This window comes from Carlito syrichta, unplaced genomic scaffold, assembly GCF_000164805.1.
Source record: "Carlito syrichta isolate Samal-C Ts95f unplaced genomic scaffold, Tarsius_syrichta-2.0.1 Scaffold304544, whole genome shotgun sequence".
Taxonomy (NCBI): Eukaryota; Metazoa; Chordata; class Mammalia; order Primates; family Tarsiidae; genus Carlito; species Carlito syrichta.
In genome coordinates this window covers 30,786-50,446 of record NW_007248640.1, presented here as the reverse complement: position 1 = coordinate 50,446, position 19,661 = coordinate 30,786, and the positions used below count along the sequence as shown (strand labels likewise).

At 41.5% G+C, this 19,661-nt stretch overlaps 1 protein-coding gene and 1 pseudogene across 1 annotated transcript in view; both read right to left on the bottom strand.

The window, feature by feature from the left end:
• Window positions 1-690: 690 nt before the first annotated feature.
• Window positions 691-19,661, bottom strand: part of LOC103262533 (polycystic kidney disease protein 1-like 3) — a gene marked incomplete at its 3' end in the record, with an annotated part of 33,775 nt that continues 14,804 nt past the window's right edge. Inside the window, 12 exon segments of the mRNA XM_021713426.1 lie at window positions 691-771; window positions 773-922; window positions 3,907-3,930; window positions 3,932-4,101; window positions 6,964-7,104; window positions 7,107-7,194; window positions 9,309-9,437; window positions 10,392-10,518; window positions 10,625-10,752; window positions 12,040-12,212; window positions 14,177-14,312; window positions 16,400-16,648. Coding sequence (XP_021569101.1) covers window positions 691-771; window positions 773-922; window positions 3,907-3,930; window positions 3,932-4,101; window positions 6,964-7,104; window positions 7,107-7,194; window positions 9,309-9,437; window positions 10,392-10,518; window positions 10,625-10,752; window positions 12,040-12,212; window positions 14,177-14,312; window positions 16,400-16,648 — 1,596 coding nt within the window.
• LOC103262531 lies at window positions 7,714-8,523 on the bottom strand (annotated as a pseudogene).

Sequence of the window (19,661 nt, the reverse complement as noted above, 5' to 3'; positions counted from 1 at the left end):
TAATAGATACTGGGGACACTAAAGGAGGGAAGGCAAGGGAGGGGGTGAGGGTTCACAAGCTACCACTGGGTACAATGTTCACTATTTGGCGATCGGGAACACCCGAAGCCCAGCCCCCACCAGCATGTAATATGCCCCATGTAACAAACATGCACTCCTGAATCTAAAATTTGAAAAAGAGTGAAGTTCTAGGTCTGAAGACAGCAGATATACAAGTAAATTTAAGAAACATTTTTCCGGGCTTGGTGGCTCAGCCTGTAATCCCAGCACTTTGGGAGGCCGAGGAGAGTGGATTACCTGAGCCCGTGGGTTTGAGACTCGCCTGGGCAACTTGATGAGACCTCATCTCTACAATAAATAAAAAATTAGCCAGGCGTGGTAGCGTGTGCCTATAGTTCCAGCTACTTGGAAGGCTGAGGTGGAAGGATCGCCAGAGCCCAGCAGGTCGAGGCTGCAGTGACTGGGAGCGGCCACTGCACTCCAGTCTGGGCAACAGAGTGAGACTCCAACTTAAAAAAAAAAAAAAGAAAGAAAGAAATGTCTCACTTGAATTTCTTTGCCACCTAGCACCAGGCTAGCACCATGCTACCTGCTTCTTTGGATGAAGGTGTTCCTCCTCATTCCCCCCACCACCTTATTTAACATACTCAAGCCATCGTGGCAAAGTTGTTGAACTCAAAGTCTCATTACCTTCTGCATATCTGCTTGATTCTTTCTCCAAGCCCACACAACTGTGACCATGTAGAATCCTAAAAGGCTGGCCAGCAAACAACACTCCAAAAGGATTATTGGTCACACGAAGGAACAGTTTGATTGTGTCTTCAATGTCCACTGTCCTGGGCATGATGAAGAAATCGCTGCTAAAGAAGGTCAGGTGGCTACAGAAACACTGCATCTTCAAAATCGTGCTCTGTGGCCCAACCTGGAATTAGAATCAAGACACTGCTTCTAATCAGGTAGAGGTGTAAGGAAGGGACAAACATATAACATAAACATAGGCAATTTAGAGATGGAAAAGGATTACATCTGTAATCCCAGCACTTTGGGAGACCAAGGCAGGAGGATTGCTTGAGGTAAGGAGTTCAAGATATCAGCCTGGGCAACATAGTAAGACCTATCTGTAAAAAATAAAATTGAGAAAAATTAGTTGGGCATGGTGGTGCACTCAGGAGGCTGAGGTGGGAAGATTGCTTGAGCCCAGGAGGCTGCAGTGAACTATGATTATACCACTGTACTTCAGCCTGGGCAACAGAGCGAGACTATCTCAAAAAAAAAAAAAAAAAAAAAAGATTTGTGACCCGCCTGGGCAACTTGGCGAGACCTCATCTCTACAATAAATAAAAAATTAACCGGGCGTGGTAGCGTGCGCCTGTAGTTCCAGCTACTTGGAAGGCTGAGGCGGAAGGATCGCCGGAGCCCAGCAGGTCGAGGCTGCGGTGGCCGGGAGCGGCCACTGCACTCCAGTCTGGGCGACTGAGTGAGACTCCAACTCAAAAAAAGAAAAGAATGAGTTAGAGGTAGATGTATCAATATGGATAAATGCTGAGTGAATAAAATAAGTTAAAGAAGGTTATATACAGCATGATGCCATTCACACAAAGTCTGAAAGCATGTAAAACAACACTTATTTATATATTCATCATCAGTTTTTCTCTCCAGTACATAAGCTTGTGAGGCCACTGTCTTGTTCATTGCTGTAGCCCTAGTTCATAGACTTAGGCATGGCATGTTGAAGATACTCAATAAATATGTACTGAAAGAATGAATGCATACACCAAATTCAGGACAGTGCTTACTCTTTGGTAGAAGGAAAGGAATGAGACTAGGGAGGGATACACAGAGGGCTTCAGTTTCTCAGTGTTTTATTATTTTTTAAAAATCTGAAGTAAAAAGAATAAAATAATGACTTTGATAAAGCTGAGTGTGCATTAAATAATGATATTATTTCCTATAGCTTTCCATATGCTGTAACATTTCTTCACTATATATGTATACACACACACACACACACACACATATATATATATATATATTTTTTTTTTTTTTTGAAAGCAGGATTTATTGAGAGGACAGAAAAGCTTCTACAGCGGGAGGAGTCCCATAGGGGTTGCTCCATAATAAATATTTTTAAAATATATTGGGGCTGGACTTGATGGCTCAGCCTGTAATCCCAGCACTTTGGGAGGCCGAGGTGAGTGGATTGCCTGAGCCCACAGGTTTGAGACCAGCCCTGGCAACTTGGCGAGACCTCGTCTCTACAATAAATAAAAAATCAGCTGGGTGTGGTAGTGCGCGCCTGTAGTTCCGGCTACTTGGAAGGCTGAGACAGAAGGATCACAGGCGCCCAGCAGGTCAACTCTGGGGTGGTCGTGAATGTGCCACTGCACTCCAGACTGGGCGACAGAGTGAGACTCCAACTAAAAAAAAAACCCCATATATATATATAAAATACATATATATTTATATATAAATGTATATATATTTAAATATAGATATATATCATTGGGTGGCAAAATGGAAGCCATCAATTCTGTATTTGGTTTTGTGGATGACAAGCCTAAAATATTGTCAAGGTGACTGACTTCTTTCCATGGCATAAGGTGAAGTTCTGGATGCCCAATCTATATTCTGCCCTTGGAAGAACCGGCATGCTGTACTTGGCAGCTCTATTGTGTTTGTGGAGACCTAGCACTACAAAGAGCTTCAAGGAGATGAGAAATACCGATGCCTTCTGCAATCAGTGACCTGTGAGAGGAGAAAGCTCTCAAGCCTTGCTACTCCAAGTGTGGTTTCCCAACAAGCAGCACTCTCATCACCTGGGGGATTATTAGAAGGGCAGACTCTCAGGCCCCATCCCAGAGATACTGCATTAGAATCTTTTTTTTTTTTTTTTGAGTCAAGGTCTCACTCTGGAGTGAGGTTGGAGTGCAGTGACAATCACAGCTCACTGCAATCTCAACCTCCTGAGCTCAGGTGATCCTTCTGCCTCAGCCTCCCAAGTACCTGGAACTACAAGTGTGTGCCACTATCCTGGCTTTTATTTTCCTTTGCAGAGACTAGGTCTCACTGTGTCACCTAGGTTGTTTTCAAACTCCTTGGCTCAAGCAATCCTCCTGCCTCAGCCTCCCAAATTGCTGGGATTACAGGTCTGAGCCACTGCACCCTGTCCAGAATCTACATTTTAACAAGCTCCGGTTTTGAGGATTTGCTCCAGAAGCAATACCCAGAAATCACTGCTTGAGGCCATGAACAGTGCAGATGCCTTCCAGAGAATCCTATTCCCTTCTCTTCCTGTCTGGATGACACCTTCCCAGATCTTTTATGAAGAGCAACTTCACAACTTCCAGGAACTCACACCACATTCTTTGTGCTACTCAACTAGGACTTTAACCAGGCAGGATCTCACAGAATCACGAGTGTGCAAATGCACAATGCCATTTTAAAGTCGGCAGACACCAGGAACAAAGTGATGATTACAAAAGTGACAATCTGCCACCACCTGGCCTGGAGTGTACAAGAATCTACAAACGTATTATTTTAGCTACAAAAGTTCTCCTTTGTTTAGCAGGAAGGTTGTTTCATTTCACCCATGACATATGAAATACTTGTTGAATTGTACACCTTCTGTACACTGCTTTACTTTATACACAATTGTCAGATTAACCCTGGACTGTGTTTGAGAAAAATTACAAAGATAAAGCACAAACTGCTTCTGCTCCAGACAGCCATACTTTCCCTGCCCACCACACATGACCCTCTTCCTCCTCCTCCTTTGCCCCAGGCTGACTTATTTCCCTTCTGATTATGTATTTTTTTTCTGGGCTGCCCCAAATAAGATGACAGGTGTATTGTGATCAGCAGCAGCTAAGGTAGAAGAGAGTTCAGAGAAGTGGCCCTGCTTCTTACTTGGCACCCGTTGCTCCTCCACGTGCCTGTTGTGGTTGTCCCAGAAATAACACCGAGTGACGGCAGTTACGACGGTGACTAGCGTGGGTATCTGCTGAGTGAGCTCCTGGCTCTTGCTCAACACAGCGGTTATGTAGTAGGTGCCGATCCCATAGTGCAGACTCTCAGGAGTCAGCACCCACGTGTATTCCTCATCTTAGAACAAAAAAGAGTGCTTGCTTGGGTTTCAGATGGGACAAAAATGCCATTAGATGCTTTCTTCTGAAGGGTCTATTAGTATTTTACAAATGAGAACATAATAAGTCTAGAGTCACAAATGTTTTGGAAGAACATAACCAGGGATACAATCCTGGGCTTTGAGTTACTCCTGTTCCAATAAAGAATCAGTTTTTTTTTTCCATAAAGGAAATTTAGGTCTCATGAATTAGAATGTATTATGAGTTTTAGAAAAATTAAATGATTGCACATCTAAATGAGTAGATAGAAGACCAACAATGAAACCCAAGGGTGAAGCAAGAACTGGAAGATGCTCCAGGAACTGAGCCCTGGATTGCATGCCAGGGACCCACCCTCAGGCCTGGATCTGTCAAGTGGTTGCTAAGGGCTAAAGTAAGTCACTGAATCTCTCCAGACTTCACCTTTCAAACAGGAATTCTTGTCTTTCAAACAAGCAGTCTCCAAGGCCCCTTCCTGCTCTATTTATTTTTATTTTGAATCAGAGTCTCACTCTTTTGCCCACGCTGGAGTGCAATGGCTCCTCCAGCTCACTGCAGCCTCGATCTCCTGGGCTCATGTGATCCTTCCACCTCAGTCTCCCAAGTAGCTGGGACTAAGGCATGTATCACTGTGTCTGGCTAATTTTTAAATTTTTAAAGAGACAAGGTCTTACAATGTTGCCCAGGCTGGTTTTGAACTCCTGAGCTCGAGAAATTCTCCTGCTTCGGCCTCCCAGAATGCTGGGACTACAGGTGTGCACCACCATGCCTGGCCTAATTTTTTGATTTTTTTGTAGAGATAAGGTCTCGCTATGTTGCCTGGGCTGAGGCAGGTGGATTGCTTGAGCCCTTCCCGCTCTAAATGACACAATATTATTGCCATGATCTCCAAGAAAAACTGAGCACACCTTCCAAATGGAGCAAGGGCCTGTGGGCAATGCAGACAGACTGCTGCTGGCAGCCCAGCAGTGAGAGCTCGGTCAGGTGCCTCGCCTAGGAGCAAAAAGAACTTCAAAAGAGAGAACTTACCAGTGTCTGTATTTTTATTAAGCCTTAAAACTTTTAAAAAGTGCATTTGGTACCAATATATTTCTAGAGATATATTAAAACAAAAAACTGACACTTACATCACAATGTAATTTTGATAGGAGCATTTTGTTATTTTTTTACAAGGCAGAACTGGGTGTAACAGTTGAACTAAGCAATCATGTAAAAACAAAAAAAGGGATCATTCCTGTGAGAGTGGGTCCTATGTGGGAGCCAGAAGTTCTTTCAATATGGGAAGATGGTCACGAAAGGAGACTATTACGCTTTCTCCATTCTGATTATTTTTCCCAACTGTTTTTAAAATGCAAAAGCATACAGCTCTTAAGACTTGTCAGTACTACATTTAAAGTTTATATTCATAGAGCATGTTTTTGATCAAGTAGATCTACGCACTATTTATGTAACTCAGACATTTTTAACTTAATATGTGTCAGAAAGTCTTAACTTTTCTAAACTACAATATAGTCATTCTGTTCTTATTCCAAGACTTACTGAGATATCACCAGGTCTTCCCCAAATCTAAGATTAAAAATAAAGTTGAAACATACATATTTTATAATTATCCATCAACAATATATAAAATTTGAAGTATATGTGATCCATGGTGTTAGGACTTTACTTCTCCTGTGGGTCTCAACATTCATTACGAAAAACTTCAACCACAGTAAGTTGAGAGAATTTTACAGTGAACATGAACACCCTAACTAACTAGGTTTCTACATTTTTTTTTTTTTTTTGAGTTGGAGTCTCACTCTGTCACCCAGACTGGAGTGCAGTGGCCGCTCCCGGCCACCGCAGCCTCGACCTGCTGGGCTCCGGTGATCCTACTGCCTCAGCCTTCCGAGTAGCTGGAATTACAGGCGCGTGCTACCACGCCCGGCTAATTTTTTGATTTATTGTAGAGATGAGGTCTGCTGCCCAGGCGGGTCTTGCACTCGTGGGCTCAGGCCATCCACTCACCTCAGCCTCCCAAAGGTGTGGGATTACAGGCTGAGCCACCGAGCCCGGCTGGTTTCTACATTTAACATTTTACTATATTTGCTTTCTCACTTATATATCCTTCTATCCATCCCATAATCCATCTTTTTAAAAAATGCATTTTAGCTGGGCGTGGTGGCTTACACCTGTAATCCCAGCACTTTGGGAGGCTGAGACAAGAGGACTGCTTGAGTTCAGGGGTTTGAGACCAGACTGGCAATGTGGAAAGACTTCATCTCTACAGTAAGTCAAAAAATTAGCCGGGCATGGTGGTGTATGCCTGTAGTTCCAACTACTTGGAAGGCTGAGGTAGAAGGATCACCTGAAACCAGCAGGCCGAGGCTGCTGTGGCTGTGAGAGTACCACTGACCTCCAGCATGGGTGGCAGAGTGAGACTGACTCAAGAAAAGAAAAGAAAAAAAAAAAAGGGCAACCCCTCCGGGTCCCCTCCCACTGTGAGAGCTTTTCTGTCCTCTCAATAAATCCTGCTTTTAAAAAAAAAGCTTTTTGTGGTCACATGTATATGCACATGTGGTAAATTACACTTACACTTACACGGAAATGAGTGCCTGTAAACCTGGTGAAATCTGAATAAAGTCAATGCATTGTATCAGTGTGTCATTTTCTGGTTGTGATACTGCACTGTAGTTATGTAAGATGTTACCCTTAAGGGAAACTGGATGAAATGTATACTAGCTCTGTTTTGTTTCTTAGAATTACATGTAAATCTATAATTATCTCAAAGTAAAAAGTTTAAAAAAAGACAAGAAAAAAATGCACCTCAGATTAAGTTTCCGATATCCGATTGGATTTTTACCTTTTTGCCACACCTGATCCTTTGGAAGGCTGATGTTCAGGTAGAAGTAAGTGTGGTTAGGCTGATGCTGGAACCCTAGGTAGTGGGTCATGAGGAGGGGACTATCAGGTTCTATGCTCACTATTAGGGATTCTTCAAGGAAGTGATGTTCACTGTGATTGTAAAATGGTCTGTGCTCGTGTTGAGGCTGGTGGGATGAGTTCCCATGCTAATATTTCTCCAGAGTATGATCTAGAAAAAGAGATGGTTAATCAGTCTTCAAGTTTAAGGTGATCCATTGATACTTTCAATCACCCCTATATTGAAAAGGTAATGAAACTTCCTCTTTGAGTGGTAGTAGCTAACACACTGCCAGGGGTTAGGAAGAATTAGTCTAAAACCTAAAACTACTTTTTCTTTCTTTTTTTTTTTTAATTTTTAATTTTGAAGGCATAAGGGACAATTCAGGGTTAGGTATACAAATGTTCATTATGCAGGTACCCTTGTTGATGAGGTGTGCCCCCCCAGTTTCCAACTACTGCCAATCCTGCCCCCTTCCCCCAGTGGTTTCCAACTACTGCCAATTTCTTTCTTTCTTTTTTCTTTTTTTGCCAACTAAAACATATTTATTTAATATACATCACAAGGACTCAACCAAAGACTGAATTTAAAAAACAAAGATAACACTACAGCTTAAGATTGAGGAATGGACAGATCATCTAAGGAAAAGATAAAATAAAAGATGACACAGGAGAGGCTAGACAGCCCAGGTCAGGGCTCCTAGGTGGAGACCTGCTTTGAGTAGGTTTCTTGCAGGTGATTTTTTTTGAGTTAGAGTCTCTCTTTGTCACCCAGGCTGGAGTGCAGTGGCCCACTCACGGCCACCCCAGTGTCGACCTGCTGGGCTTGGGCAATCCTTCCGCCTTAGCCTTCCAAGTAGCTGGAACTACAGGCACGCACTACCAAGCCCAGCTAATTTTTTGACTTATTGTAGAGGCGAGGTCTCGCCAAGTTGCTCGGGCTGGTCTCAAACCCACAGATTCAGGCAATCCACTCGCCTCAGCCTTCCAAAGTGCTGGGATTACAGGCTGAGCCACTGAGCCTGGGTTGCAGGTACTTCTTAAAAGCTGTGGGGTTTTTCCAGAGCTTGGCAGTGTGTGTGTTTAAAGGGTTATTGATGTTGGGTTCTCCTTGCAGGTTCTGGATGGAGAGAAGGATTGTCCTCACGTCAGAGGGCAGACCACTTGTCCTTCAGGATGTCCAGGCAGATGTTACCCTGGGTGTCCACATCGGGGTGGTAGCAGGGCATAAGGGACTTCACCCTGGGTGCACTGTAAGGGTAGCTGCTGGGGAACTCCAGAGAGCTTATACACAGGTCTTCATTCACTGTTCCAGCTGCTCCAGGGATGGTCCCCACCCATTTGAAAAGGTTGTCTGATTCAGGGAAAGCAGAAATTCCTTTTTATCACCAGACATCATGAGGGTCATCATCTCTTGCTGTAGCCTTTTGCACCTCCACTAGGCTTGGTTCCTTTGGTAGCGGTGATGCTGGACAGCTGGGTCACGGTTTTGGGAAGCCATCCAGGACGTGCTGGCAGGAAGACAGGAACTTAGAATAGGACTGCAACTGTCGCCAATCCCTCTTATGGTAACTGTTCAAGGTTCGCTTATGAGTGAAAACATGTGGTACTCAGTTCTTAATTTTGTCCTTCTTTATGGCTGTGTAATATTCCATCATGTATATTTACCTTTTTTTTTTTAAGTTGGAGTCTCAATCTGTCACCGAGGCTGGAGTGCTGGAGTGCAGTGGCATGCTCACGGCCACCGCAGCCTCGACCTACTGGGCTCAGATGATCCTTCTGCCTCAGCCCTCCAAGTAGCTAGAAATACAGACATGTGCTACCATGCCTGGTTAATTTTTTGATTTATTATAGAGTTGAGGTCTCACCAAGTTGCCCAGGCTAGTCTAGAACCCGTGGGCTCAAGCAATCTTCTCACCTCGGCCTCCCAAAGTGCTGGGATTATAAGCATGAGCCACCACACCCAGCAACTACATTTTTTTTAACCCAGTCCTCTTTCAATGGGCAGTACGGTTGTTTCCATGTTTTTGCTATTGTAAATAATGCTGCAATAAATGTGCAGGTGCAGGTACCTTTTTCATAGAGAAAAACACCTTTTTCTAAGTATAGTATACCATAGTATATTGTATATCTCTTTGTAAAAGTTCCTAAGTAAAGCTGTCAATAACAAAACAATGGAACTGTCATCAATCTAAAGCGATTTCCTTCAAGTTATTGCATCCTTCCATTCTATTCTCCAGTATATTCTATTCTCTTTTATTTTATTCCCTAAGAATCAATCCCTACCTCAATATCTTCCTTTAAGTCATGAACTCGGAGCAATTCATGATTAGAGCTCAGTAACACATTTTCAATGCTTCCAACAATGTTTCCATCATCAAAATTCTTGAAGGGATTGAAAGCTAGTCCTGTTATCTAAAGATAAAGAAAGCTCAGTTTTACCAGTTGCTAAAATATTTATAAATGGCTCCGATAGGTAACAAGGTATCAGATGGCATAAATTAAATGTTGGGATTTTTTCCCCCTTCTAATATCTCAAACAAAATAAGATTTTATATTATAACATCTATGAGACACAATTAATTAAAGATTAATTATACTTGTGACCCCCCAGAATTATTTTAAAAATGTTTATACCTGGAGGATTCTATTTTACTAGGAAATAAGTATTCTGCTCTCCAGGATAAGGCAATAATGCTACTTGTGTTTGTCAGGTAATTGTTGAAAGAAAAACAATATATTGACATGACTAGGTTGGAGTACTGAGTCAATAATCATTCAGGTATTCCCAGTTTTATGTAAATAGTGAAGAGTTGAGATCAATTCAAATCATAACACAGAAAATTTTAAATCTAGAAATCTGTTTAATGCTTTCACAACCTCTATACTGAATCATTTTAAAGAAGCCTCTATCCCTGCCAGTATAAAATGAAAATTAGCTGGGCTCGGTAGCTCAGCCTGTAATCCCGTGCCTTGGGAGGCTAAGGTGAGTGGATTGCCTGAGCCCGCAGGTTCCAGACCCACCTGGGCAACTTGGTGAGACCTCATCTCTACACTAAATCAAAAAATCAGCTGGGCATAGTAGCGCATGCCTGTAATTCCGGCTACTCGGAGAAGCTGAGGCGGAAGGATCGCTGGAGCCCAGTTGGTCGAGGCTGCAGTGGCCGGGAGTGGCCACTGCACTCCAGTCTGGGCAACAGAGTGAGACTCCAATTCAAAAAAAAAAAAAAGAAAGGAAATTAATGTCACACAATCTCTCTCATTTGGTCTGGACTAGTCAGCTCATTTCAGGTACATTTCTTTTACCCAAACACCTACATGGCCATCAAATGCCATTTTCGTTCTGATCACAATCAATTTCACACTTACTTGGACATTAACTCCGGGTTGTTTATTCAAGAGCTCCTCCAAAGCTGAAGCTGATGGAAAGCCTAACCTCACAAGTGCTGGGTAACCCAGAGTATAAGAGCTCAGAGGTAAAGTTGATATGTTCTGGCTAATAAAAAAGAAGTTAAAATGGAAGTCAAATTTTGTATGTTCTTCTAAAGGTCAAAAACCTGAAGTGAAAGTCTCCCAGTTTCCTCCCTCCCTCCTCTGTTAACTCGCTCAACATCAGAGTAGCAATGGAAGAGGTCAAAGTCACTGAAGATGCAGAAAACTGATTCTGCAATAGAAATGCTTCCAGAATATTCTCAAGTGCCATCAAGGACATTTTCGGCAAGTCTTCTACCTGCATTTTGGGGGAAATACCATGTGACTTGTACAACCTCAGGCTTGGAGAGGGTTGGAAGGAGAATTTTTGACAGTGATGTTTTGAATGGTGACATTCATTGGAGAGAACCTTGGAACTCCACAGAAAGTACATGTAATGTGGCTAAAGACTTAATTAACCTTTGTTATCAACTAAGAGGGTCAGGCAAGGAAAGAGTTCTTTGCCTCATTATATAGTTGCCCTAAACCTACTCAAGATAGGGTTTTGTTTTTTTTTAAAGACAGTTTTATTGAGATAAATTTCACAAATACAATTCACTCACTTAGAGCATACAATTCAATGTTTTTAGTATATTCACAAGGCTGTGAAATCATCATCACAATCTAATTTTAGAATTCATCTCCCCTAAAATAAACCTGGTACCCATTAGCAGTCACTCTCCATTCCCATCTCTCTACTCCCCCCAGCCCTAGGCAGCCACGAATCTACTTTCTGTGCCTATAGACTTGCCTCCTTTGAACATTTCATATAAATGAATCACAACATACGGTCTTTTGTAACTGGTTTCTTTCGCTTGGCATAATGTTTTCAAGTTTCATCCATGTTGGAGCATGTATCAGTACTTGATTCCATTGTGTTGCTGAATAATATCCCATCATATTGATATACCAAATTTTGTTTATCCATTTTTCAGATCATGGATATTTGAGTTGTTTCCAATTTTTGACTATTTAGCTATTTGAACAATGCTGCTATGAATGTGAGTGTACAAGTTTTTGTATGGACATATGTTTTCAATTCTCTTGGGTAGAGCCCAAGGAGTGGAATTGCTAAGTTACAGCAGTTCTACTTTTAACAGGTTGAGGAACTGCCAAACTTTTTCCAAGTGGCTGCATAGTTTACAATCCAACAGTGTAGGAAGGTTGCAATTTTTCTGCATCCTTGCCAATACTTAATGTTATCGTTTTGGTATGAAGTGGTATCTCATTTTGGTTTTGATTTGTGTTGCTCTAATGATTAGTGATGTTGAACATCTTTTCTTGTGAATAGCAAACATAACTTACTGAGCGTTGACTAGTAACCAACACTTTACAGGGTCCCTTTCACTTGCTTATGGCACTAGGTAATCTTGGCTCACTGGTGGGGTAGAGAGGGAGACCCTAGAGGAAGTTTGGCAGAGCTATTTCCTAAGTAGCACATATTTCAGCTGGGTTCTCTTTAAAGGACTAAGGAGAGGGGGTGTGATGCCTGGACCTGTCAAGATCAAAGTTTCTAGAGTTGGCCACCTACATATGTTGCACCCACCTGCTCAGTGTCATGCTTGGATTCCTGCCAACTCTCTTCACCAGTTTGCAAGACACTGTTGAGGGAATGAAAGAGGCAGACAGTCACAGGAATTCTGGGGCCCTGACTGCTGTTGTTCTGAAATGGGATCTTCAGTAACTGCTCACTCAGGTGGATAAATGAATTGATGATACATATCGACCTGGCAATATTAGAAAGCAAACAGCCGGGCTTGGTGGCTCAGTCTGTAATCCTGCGCCTTTGGGAGGCTGTGGTGAGTGAATTGTCTGAGCCCGCGGGTTCGAGACCCGCCTGGGCAGCGAGACCTCATCTCCACAAGAAATCAAAAAAATCAGCCGGGTGTGATAGTGCATGCCTGTAATTCCGGCTACTTGGAAGGCAGAGGCGGAAGGATCACCAGAGCCCAGCAGGTTGAGGCTGCGGTGGCCGGGAGTGGCCACTGCACTCCAGTCTGGGTGACAGAGTGAGACTCCATCTCAAAAAAAAAAAGAAAGCAAACATATTACTATGTCATAATAGTAGGATAAAACAAAACAGTCTATGGCCATGCCACCCTGAAGGGGCCTAATCTTGTTGAAAACAAACAAACAAACAAAAACAAAAAAGAAAGCAAACTCACATCCCTGAACCGTTCATGACTGTTTTAACGTTGTGTTTGTATTAGCAGTTCAATATTCTCTACACATTTCAAATATATTTTTATAAAAAGTAATACTATAATTTGGCAGAGAAGGAAAGTATGTTATTTCATATTACCTATAGGGGAGGATTCATATTTCATGTTATTCTAAGGACCTGACATAACTCTTTTTGAGTGGTAAATAGGCCAAATATCAAACTAACAAAAGTAAATTTAAAAAAGGAATGCTGAGGAAAAGAGCAATGCTGACCAAAATGCTGAGTAGATTATTCCTTTATATCTAGGGCCTTAAAATCATTTAAGATAGCTGGGCATGGTAGCTCAAGCCTGTAATCCCTGTACTTTGGGAGGCTGAGGCAAGAGTATTGCCTGAGTCTAGGGGTTCGAGACCAGCCTGGGCAACTTGGTGAGACCTTGTCTCTACAATAAATAAAAAAATTAGCTGGGCATGGTGGTGTGCACCTATAGTTCCAGCTACTTGGAAGGCTGAGGCGGAAGGATTGCCTGAACCCAGCAGGTCGATGCTGGGATGGGGTGGTCATGAGTGTGCCACTGCACTCCAGTTTGGGTGATGGAGTGAGACTCCAACTCAAAAAAAAAAAAAAAAAAAAAAAAAAAAAAGAAGAATGAGTTCATCTTGAGTTACCCATGATGATGTATTAAGTAAAAAAAAATCAAGGGTCCAAAAAGTTTGTATACCTTACCTCCAGTTTTGTTTAAAGAAAAAAAATGCTTATGTACACACAGAAAAATCCTAGAAAGTTATGCACAGAAAGTTAATAACAAATTAATAACAGTGATTCCATCTAGAAAATAGGATTGGGAAGAAGGACAAAGACAGCTCTCACTTTTTACTTCATATGCTTTTGTTCTGATTTTTAAAAATAACAAGCATGTATTATTTTTGTCATTTAAAAGGTCCAAGTAAACAAAAACAGATTGCATTTACAAGCTTACTGCAGAATATATGAAAATATAGGAAATGGAAAAAAGAAAATTAAAATTCCTTCTACTCTTACCACCTTAATTTGCTAATGTGTACAAAGTAGGAAGAGGCATGAATAATTGTGAGGAAGTAACACTGGTAAATGTAGTTTCAACAAATGTTCTGTTATCATAGGGAGAGGCTGGCTGGTAGGGTCAGCTGTGACTGATATCACCAATTCACCGGTTTTTGATGCCTGTTTCAAGGCTGTACCACTCTCTTTGTGGCAAGAAGTAGATGTATTTTATTTCCCATAATTTCTTCTGACAAATACGTTGGAAAGAGTGTCACCTGATAAATGACAAAATGAACATAAACATAGTATATCCAAGAATGTCACTACTGATCAATTTATTCACAGTTTTCAGACTTAAAGGTATATAAAAATACTTGTTAATATTTAAATGTGTTTTTAATGCTAAACTCGGTACAGGGCACAATCTCCAGTTTCTCTTATTCTGTTTTTTGCTGTTCCCTGTCTCCTATCTTATTCCCTCCCAATCATCCTCTGCTTACCTGAGCTGGTTTAGAAAATCTTGGGGTAAAGGCTGTCAGTGTCTGGAGGACTTCACAAGCTTTCTTCAGTTTATCACGAACTTGCAAACCATGAATTGCTCTGCTAAAGTTCCCTGCTATCTTATCTATGACCTGTTGGGAACAGAGGAGTTTGTCAAAATTACTCAGATAAAATTATTGTACTTTAGTAGTTTGAGACATTGATTTAACCAGAATTAACTTTTTATTTATTTTTTATTTTTTTTGAGCTAGGGTCTCACTCTGCTGCCCAGGGTGGAGTGCAGAGGTGTGGTCTTTAGTCACCATAGCCTTGACCTTCTGGTCTCAGGTGATCTTCCCAGCTCAGCCTCCTGAGTAGTTGTGACTACAGGCATACACCACCATGCTCAGCTGATTTTTTTATTTTTTAAAAACAAAGATGCGGTCTCACTATGTTGCCCAGGCTGGTTTCAAACTCTTGGGCTCAAGGGATCCTCCTACATTGGCCTCCCAAAGTGTTGGATTACAGGCATGACCCCAGCCCCAAAATTGACTTTTGATAACATTATGAACTCTGTGAACCATGGCTCTCCAAAACAGTTGTTACTTTCAGAAGCTTTTCTGTAAGTAATGGAATTTATTTTCATCTGTTCCATACAGGACAGAAATTGAATAACAAGGCTATACAGTGGTTGATCCAAGAGCAAAGGAGTCTAGAAATAAGATTTATGGAAGTAAATGTAAGTCTCAAGGTCACAAACAAAGGTGAAGGAAACATAGAAATCAAAACAATAAAAACAAACTTTTCTATTCAGAAGTATGTTCCCTCCATGTTTGTTTCCCTCAATTCAAGAGTTCATGTTTGAGAGGGAACTACTTGAAATGCCACACAACAGGAGGTAGGAAGCAGAAAACCTCCCTTAAAAAACAAACTGAGCAAACTGGATTTGGTCCCAAAGCTTAAAGAATAGTGCTTTTGAAATGAAGTCCAATCCTGAGAGGATCTCTGTTTATACCAACTACTTGGTCCATTTCTAGAATACAGCCAACTTATAGCTTAATTTGATCATGTACTAAAAATACTTTATTAAATGCTTACTATGTACTGCTAGGTGCTATGTTAGACATAGGGGTTAGAGCAGTTAAAGCCAGCAGTTAAAATCATTCAACTGGATCATACAGTTAGATAAAGTTATTTCTGATTCAAAAGGCTTGTAAGATTTTTTAAGAAATTGAGGACAGTAATAAAGAGATCTTAGAATTGAGGACCACTCACGTTTGGCTTTATATTTTGGGATTGAGGTGTAAATAAGCAGGAATGAAGACATGAGTGAGATATAGTTGCCACCCAACTACATGCTTGCCAGTGGAGGTCAGGCCTTATTTGGTGCTGTCCTAGCTATAGCCAGGTAAGTCACTGAGGATGCTTTACTTGATATTTTAGAATAGAACTTGTGACCTGGACTGACTCATGGTATATCTCGCCACTTATTTAGTCTTTTAACATATCTTAATAAAGTTTTATAGTTGTCTCTGTAGAAGTTTTGAATATTTTGGGTTAGATTTATTCCTAGGCACTTGCTATCATCTCTTTTTAAATTTAATTTTCTGATTGTTGCTGATATGTAAAAATACAATTAGCTCTACTATACTGATCTAGTATTAGCAATAGCATTAAATAATAATGTCAGTAAATACAGAAATGGGCATAAAATCCACTGTGGACTATTTTCATGGACTTGTTTAGTTTTTGCTTTGAATTGAGATATATGCTGGTCTGTTAGGCATTCTCTCTGAGGTCTAGTTCTGCTGAGAGGTAAAAGGGTGAACTGTTGTTTTTTGTTTTGTTTTGAGTCAGGCTCACTCTGTTGCCCAGGTGGAGTGAAGTAGTACAATCATGGCTCACCACAGTCTTCACCTTGGCTCAGGCAATCCTCCCTCCTCAGCTTCCTGAGTAGCTGGGACTATGGGAGCACACCACTACACCTGGCTAATTTTTTTTTTTTGTAGCAACAAGGTCTGGCTGTTGCCTAAACTGGTCTTGAACTCCTGGGCTCAAGCAATCCTCCTGCTTCCCCCTCCCAAAGTGCTGGGATTACAGGAGTGAGCCACCACATCCAGCCAAACTGGGCTCCTTCTTATCCTCATTCTTCTGGAAACATCACCATGTTAGAAGGAAGGTATAAAAGTCTTTTTTAAGTATCACAAAACTACCCAGCTGTGACTTGAATTTCCCATACCTGATCAGATGCATTCTGAAATGATGCTTCTAGTTGAGTGGTGAAGACATCCAGGTATGAGTCCTCTTTTGGGCTTGAAGTTATTTTTGTCAGAGATTTCTCAGTGTGTGTTATAGACGCAGGCCTGGTGAGCTCTGTTATCATAGGGAGAGGCTGGCTGGTAGGGTCAGCTGTGACTGATACTAACTGGGGTGTGACTTTCAGTGGAATTGAAGGAAACGGGCTGATGGGATGACACAGGGTCTCGGACTAAAAGATAAAAATATGTAAAAGAAAAGGCTGAATTTAATTTTACCAAATAATAATAAAGACAGTGCTTCCCAGACTGCTCTAAAACTATCATGTGCTGTGAGATATTAATAAACATTTCTGTAAAAAAAAATCCTATGATCTATGTTCTCACTTATAAGCGAGCCCTGAACATTTATCATAACACTATAAGAAAGGGTTTGGTAGTAGTGGGACACTGCCAGGGGAGGGAAACGGGGGGGGAGGGCACATAACATCAATAAGGGTACCTTATCTCAAACCAGGCAAAGCAGGGACCAAAGGGAGGCCCAAACTTTACCTGTACAATAGCCACTTATCTACCTAATCTTGAATTGTACCCCACATCTTTAAAATAAATTTTAAAAAACATCCTGTGCTCAAGCAGCTTTGAGAAAGCTGCATACTATATTATTGCTTTAGCAGTCACAAGTTATACTGGTGCATTTATTGTCATTCAATAAATTATCATTAAGCATCTTCAAGGTGCTAAACAATGTTCTAGAGAACTGGGAATACAGCAATGAGCAAAACGAGCCATGTTCTTGGCCCGGTAGAGCCTTCATTTTAGTGGTCAAGGCAGACAGACAAATTATATCATATTAAATAAGGACTATGAAGAAAAAAATCAGGGTGAGCAGATAAAGTATCTTTCAAATAAGATGCTCAGAGGTAAAGAGAGGACATTTAAAAAATTAATTTATTATTTATTTATTTTTGAGTCAGGGTCTTACTCTGTTGCCCAGGCTAGAGTGCAGTGGCATGACCACAACAATCATGGCTTACAGCAGCCTCAACCTCCTGGGCTCAGACGATCCTTCCATCTCAGTGTCCCAAGTATCTGGGACTACAGGCACACACCACCATGCTCAGTTAATTTTTTGTAGAAACGAGGTTTCACTATGTTGTCTAGGTTGTTCTTGAACTTCTGAGCTCAACCAATCAGCCAGCCTCAGCCTCCCAAGTGCTGGGATTACACATGTGAGCCACCATACCTAGCGGACATTTTAATCTTTTTTATTTTTATTTATTTATTTTTGAGTTGGAGTCTCACTCTGTCGCCCAGACTGGAGTGCAGTGGCCGCTCCTGGCCACCGCAGCCTTGAACTGCTGGGCTCCGGCGATCCTTCCGCCTCAGCCTTCTGAGTAGCTGGAACTACAGGCATGTGCTACCATGCCCGGTTAATTTTTTTGATTTATTGTAGAGATGAGGTCTCGCCAAGTGGCCCAGGCGGGTCTCGAACCCGCGGGCTCAGGCAATCCACTCACCTTGGCCTCCCAAAGTGCTGGGATTACAGGCTGAGCCACTGAGTCCGGCCGTTTTTATCTTTTTTAGAGACAGGGTCTTGCTCTGCTGCTCAAGCTGGAGTACAATGGCGTAATCATAGTTTACTATAAACTTGAACTCTTGAGTTCAAGTGATCCTCCAGCCTCAGCCTTTGAGTAGGTGGGGTTACAGGCACACTCCACCATGCCTAGATAACTAAAAAAAATTTTTTTGGGACAAAATCTTACTATGTTGCCCGGTTTAGTTTTGAACTCCTGACCTCAAGTGATCCTCTTGCATTGCTAGGATTATAGGTGTGAGCCGCTGTGTCTTGCAGAGAGTACATTTTTGCTGAAAGTTGAATAAAGGGAGAGAGAAAACTCTACCAATATACTGGAGATGAGCATTTGAGAAGTGCAAAGGGGCCCTGAGGCCACAGTCTACAGGGTTTTTTTGAGGAAGACCAAGGAGGCTGGATGAGCAAAGGTGGTAGGAGGAAGACTCAAAAAATCCTGGGTGTAGCAGAGTATCATGTGTTAGGCAGTTGGAGGAAGTATGAATTTTACTCTGAACAAGATGTGAAGACACTGGGGGCTTTGCAGATCAGTGGCATGATCTGACTTCTGTTGCAAAGACCAGTCTGTTTTAAAGGACCCAAACTATTCTATTGAGAAGGGACAGAAAAGGGGGCAAGAGTAGAACCAGAAAGATCAATAGAAGGCAAATGCAAAAGTTCAGATGGAAGATGATGGTGGTTTGGACTGGGGTGTGATCGTGGTGAAAATGGTGAGAAGGGATTAGAATCAGGGCTCATGAAAGGCTCTGAAAGGTCTTGCAGTCAATCACCTTTGTTTTCTTCCCTTCTGGCAATACAGTAAGTCCCCTACATAGGAACCTTCAAGTTACAAACTTTGTCGATACACGTGTGTTTTATTATGTATTACTTCTCTCCACCAGGTGTCAGTGTAGCCTGTTAAATACATACAGTACTATATAGCCAATTGTGTTGAGTACTTAGGCTAATTTTGTTGGACTTACAACAAATGGACTTATGAATTCGTTCATATGTTGGGGACTTCCTGTATTTTGTAGAGAAGGAAAACTCCACCTCCATCCTCTTAGGACTGAGAATTAAATTGACATAAGGTGGATTAACTGGAGAAAAGCACCCAGATTTATTTAATACATGATTTATGTGGCAAGGGAGCCCAATGAGGGCTTGAAGAAATGAGGATATGAAGAAGCAAAGTCAATTACTCATATGCTGAATTCAACAAAGAATAGTAAGTTGTTAAGCGGCAGCTAAATCCTGTGGGGAGGCTTAAGAGATAAGAGCTATTTTAACAAGGTCTGTGCAGAATCCCCTTGGTCTTGATTTCTCATCCTTGAGGATAAGAATGTTGTGTATTTCATGTGGGAATTTTATCTCTTGCTTTTAAGAAACAGCACAAAGGTCAGAGTGATCTTTTTACACCTGTTGCTTTTCAAGTGCTTTTGACTTAAAAATGCCAAAGTGGTATATTTTAACTCCTTCCATTTCAAGGGCTATTGTTTGTTATGCCATAGAACACAGCTTGGAAAATAGCGATTTGATGGATTTTTGCTTGACCCCTGTTATATTTTGCTAGAAACACTTATTTTTTTTTCATAATCAATATTTTTTATTATGATGTTGTGGGGTACAGTTAAGGGTTAGGTATACAAATACGTTTCATTCAGGCACCCTAT